General features: G+C 39.6%; 1 protein-coding gene across 1 annotated transcript; it reads left to right on the forward strand.

Annotated features, from left to right (window-relative positions):
* Positions 1–2,188: 2,188 nt before the first annotated feature.
* LOC121801404 lies at positions 2,189–4,103 on the forward strand. The gene is made up of 8 exons (XM_042200886.1): positions 2,189–2,310; positions 2,449–2,514; positions 2,618–2,715; positions 2,793–2,830; positions 2,924–3,011; positions 3,080–3,286; positions 3,364–3,429; positions 3,757–4,103. The coding sequence occupies exons 1-8, from the start codon at positions 2,265–2,267 to the stop codon at positions 3,949–3,951; spliced, it is 804 nt and encodes a 267-aa protein (XP_042056820.1). The 5' UTR covers positions 2,189–2,264; the 3' UTR covers positions 3,952–4,103.
* The last annotated feature ends 775 nt before the right edge of the window (positions 4,104–4,878 follow it).

The raw sequence follows: 4,878 nt of genomic DNA on the forward strand, positions 1-4,878 counted from the left end.
GCCTATACGAGCCGTGAGGTTGATCGATGGATGCAGAGTTATATGCAGCCGGCGGCACCTCGCCCACGACCAGTTGTCCAACGTCGACAAGTGGTGCATCGTGATCATGAAGCTGCACATCAGCGCCTGTTCACAGATTACTTCGCAGAGGAGCCGCGTTTTGACGCCAACCATTTCAGGCGTCGTTTTAGGATGAGGCGGGACTTATTTATGCGTATTGTTAACGCATTGGAGCAGCGATATCTGTATTTCCGCTTCAGGCACGATGCGGCTGGCAGACCCGACCACACCCCTATTCAAAAGTGCACTGCGGCAATCAGGCAGTTGGCCTACGGCACCGCGGCAGACATGTGGGACGAATACCTCCACATCGGTGAGACGACTGCCATCGAATGTATGAAGTATTTCTGCCAGGGCGTGATCGAAGTATTCGGTGATCAGTATCTCCGAAAGCCTACCCCCGAAGATTGCCGGAATCTGCTGCGGATGCACGGGGATCAGCACGGGTTCCCGGGAATGCTAGGCAGCATAGATTGTATGCATTGGGAATGGAAGAACTGTCCCGCTGCCTGGAAGGGGTTTTACACGACCGGCTACAAGGGAAAAAATCCCACGATGATCCTCGAGGCCGTGGCTGATTACCGGTTGTGGATTTGGCATGCGTATTTTGGGATAGCCGGTTCGAACAACGACCTAAACGTCCTCAACTCGTCGCCCCTTTTCAACGAGCAGTGCCAGGGCGTCGGTCCGGCCATCAGTTTTGTCGCTAACGGCAACCAGCATGATATGGGCTATTACTTGGCGGATGGGATATACCCTAGGTGGCCCGTCTTTGTGAAGACGATCCCGTGCGCATCAGATCCGAAGAAGGCCTACTTTGCGACGCGGCAGGAGTCGGCGCGAAAGGACGTGGAGCGCGCATTTGGTGTGCTTCAAGCTCGATGGGCTGCAGTTAAGGGACCAACGCGTTTGTGGCATGTCGACTGCATTGCTGATATAATGTACGCCTGTATTATCATGCACAACATGATCGTCGAAGATGAAGGTGTACAACTGACTGATTGGGCCACCGACGATAATGAAGCAGGTCCAAGCCACGGCGTCACCACCGCCAACGTACGAGGTGGGGTACCGCACGATGAAGAAGCCCTCCTCCAAGCACATGCCGACATGCGTCAGACGGAGGCTCATATTCGACTGCAAAAGGATTTAGTTGAAGAGTTGTGGGCGCGGAGGATTGCAAGGCGTTAGTTTTTATGCAAATTTATGTAATTTTTTAAATGTAATTTGTTTAATTATTGTACCTTTTTTTTAAATTAATGTACTTTTTAAATTTTAATATTATTATTCGAATTTTCCGTATTTGTCTCGTAAATTAAATTCCGTATGTTGATACGAGTGTAAATTAAATTATATAATTGTTATTAGTGATGTGGATAGGTAGTGTGAAGGCTATGTGGGGGCTATTTGATGTCCAGTTGATGTGGCAAGCTGATGTGGCAGGAGAATTGTAGTGCTGATGATGTGGCAGTGTGAAGGCTATTTGATGGCTATTTGACGTCCAGTGTTATTGGAGATGCTCTTATTATACTAATTATGTATTAAAACTCACCCCGAATCCAAATTGTATATTTTTTTGCGAAGTAAGTATTATTATTAAAAATTAAAATAAAATATGAATAAAATAAGTTAATGGAATATGTAATTCGTTATTAAAAATAATAAAAAAATATATGAGATACTAAGTAGACAAAAATAAAAAGTTAATACAGTTAGGGTATGATTGGTAGCCTTGTTAGGCTTTGTTTAAACACTGTTGAAGCCCATTAAACCATTGCTTGGTAGCCTTGTAAGTTAACATGATGACCCGTGTTAATCGTAGACTAAGGATGGAAAAAAGTATAATACAATACAATTAATCATAGACGAGAGTAATATTTACTGCATCACATAGACACAGTAAGAAGGGAGAAATGGAGAACGGTCGGTGCGACTTAATTTTATTGACAAACGCGTCACAATCCAATGTTATCTCAACAAATACTATTATAAATATCTGAATGTTTTATTGGATGATGATGGACGTGTGGGCCCCAGCTGACTCAGATGTCAATTCAAACTCGCATTACATCTTTTAATCCTTCATCCATCCTCTCCCTATATATACGCTTCTTCCCTTCATTTCTCAACAGTCGTCTGCCCCATTCCTCCCCAAACTCGACATCGAAATCCCTTCTCCTAAACCTTTATTCTCCGTTTCCAATATGGATTCTTGCGTCATTCCTTCCCCTTTTCAGACTCTCATTTTCGGTACATTACTTAGCTCTCTCTCCCTCCAATTTTGATTCATGGCAATTGATAAATCATTAAATACACTTCTAAATTTATGAAAAATGGTGAGATTGGATTCATCGGATTCTTAATTCTATTTTCATTTTTTATCAGCAGATTTGGATGATACCTTGTATTCTTCCAAGACTGGAATTGGCAAAGCTCTTAAACGAAACGTTGAAGGTTGATTACAATACAATCACCATTTACTTTTACACAAATGCAATTCATCTTGATAATTAAGGAATAGTTTACACAAAATGAATTTTGATTGATTTTATTGCAGATTTCCTTGGTGAGAAATTCGGAATTTCTGAATCAGAAGCGCAGGATATGAACAGACAGCTCTTCAGAACTTACGGAAGCTCCTTAGCTGGCCTTCGGGTAATTATTTTATTTATTATTATGCCTAATATTTTACGAATTATCTTCATTTTTCAAATTTGTGTTTCTTTTGGCAGGATTTAGGGTATGACATTCACCCAGATGATTATCACAGGTAACAGAAATCAGCTGTTTCTTCTTTATTTAAATTTGGGTGAATTTTTTTCAATTTTTCTAATTTTAACTTTATTTGGCCATGTCATGACAGTTTCGTGCACGGAAGATTGCCCTACGATTTGATCAAACCGGAAGCTAAGTTGCGTAGCATTCTGCAATCGATCAAACAGCGCAAAATCGTAAGATAAAATCTCGAAATAATTTAAAAATTGAAATATATTTTTACTGAGGCGAAAGCGTATCGCAGATTTTCACGAATTCGGATAGAATTCACGCGATGAAAGCGCTGGATCGGCTCGGAATCAGCGACTGCTTCGAGAAAATCATATGCTTCGAAACGATGAACCCTGCTCTGTGGGGACCAGCGTCGATGGAACATCCCGTGGTGTTGAAGCCGTCGATGGAAGCGATGAGGATCGGCGTCGACGCCGCGGACGTCGATCCCCGCCGCACGGTACGACGCCGGTCTATGCGGTTGATTTTGTTTTTCCTCTTGATTTCTGGAGGTTTGATTTTGTTTCTTGACTGCAGCTGTTTTTGGACGACAATGTGAAGAATATAGCCGCCGGGAAGGCTGTTGGGCTCCGAACGGTTTTGGTAAGTTCAGGGAGTTTTTTCGTGCGGAGAGGTGCACCGTTGTTTTGTGATGCTTTGGTTTTATTTAATGCCACGAGTGGTCACGGCATTATTTATTGTGTCACCCTCGATTAATTTTTAGCACGAATGACACGTGTATTCAATACCATTCTCCAACCAAATTTCCGGTACAAATGTAGACAAAAGTAATTATTACTTGAGAAAAAGTAGTACAATTATGGGACAATTAAACAAATTATTATCGAAAAGTCCAAATGAACTAAAGCTATAACAAGTTGCGATTATATTGCGTGGTTAATTGATAAAGAATTGATTTTGTGAAAAAAGGTTGGAAGAGCAAGAAAGAGCCAAGAAGCAGATTACGCTATAGAAACGGTGACGGAGATGGTGCAAGGGATCCCAGAAATATGGGTGGGTGAAGGAGAAGGAGAAGGAGAAAGAAGTGGTGATGATAATAAGAGGATTAGTCACGCCCTAAATGATATGGACTCAGTCTATGCAGCCACTACGGTTGCCGCTTGATGGACTTGTACATCCCCTATTAATTGTATATGGCCCCGGTCCCACTGCTAATTGCTATGTACAATTTGTAAATGCATGTAAAATGTAAATTATGTCTCAATTGTAGTACTAATATTTTTCGAATTGAATATAATGCTTTTGTTACTGCCAAACTTTCCTCTTATTTTGGTTCTGGAATGTAACATTAATGGAGTAATACGTGGAGGTGGAGCCACTTGGTGCTTGTATTTTAATTTGGTTTCTCAATTGTGTTTTTATTTTAAGTTTACAATAACAAATGGAAGTTCTATAAACAAAAATAAATACAAATCACAACATGTAGAGTAGTAATTAATCACCATGCATTATAATTATCAGTTTATAAGTTTTATCCATTATTTTCAATCAACCGGTGTGTGTCAACATTGATTCACATATATTTACAGATGGGGACAAACTAACAATTAAAGGAGGGTGATAGAATGCAAATTATGAATACATATGTAATTGTATAGACCTCCAAGAGTATACGACACTTATTAACTAGGATATCACTAGCTAATCTGAACTCATTTTTTTAGGATATAACGTAAACATGCTCTATAGTAGTATAGTATACAAGAATAAAGTTATTTGTATTTGTCAGATTTTGTTAAATTTGGATACATAAGAATAAAGTTATTTTATTAATAATTTCGCTTTTACACTACTATGATATTTATACTATGCACAAAAAATCTGTTTTAGACATTGTGATAAAGCTAAAATTATAAAATATCATTTGGTCACTATAAGCTTACAATCCAAATAGAGCTAGAGAATCTTTTGTCAAAGGTTGCAGTATACATATTTTGGCTAACAAATAATCTTTGTAAAATGATTGCATTGAAATTGAAATTATCATTGTGATGAGTTCTTTTCTGTTGTTAGTAAAGTTAAAGTCTCGGA

Source organism: Salvia splendens, chromosome 4 (assembly GCF_004379255.2).
Source record: "Salvia splendens isolate huo1 chromosome 4, SspV2, whole genome shotgun sequence".
In the NCBI taxonomy this organism is placed as follows: Eukaryota; Viridiplantae; Streptophyta; class Magnoliopsida; order Lamiales; family Lamiaceae; genus Salvia; species Salvia splendens.

Coding starts and splice junctions, on each gene's coding strand:
- LOC121801404 (XM_042200886.1), top strand. CDS start 2,265: ATGGATTCTTGCGTCATTCCTTCCCCTTTTCAGACTCTCATTTTCG. Junction 2,716..2,792: donor GCTCCTTAGCTGGCCTTCGG/GTAATTATTTTA, acceptor TTCTTTTGGCAG/GATTTAGGGTATGACATTCA. Junction 3,012..3,079: donor CGATCAAACAGCGCAAAATC/GTAAGATAAAAT, acceptor AGCGTATCGCAG/ATTTTCACGAATTCGGATAG.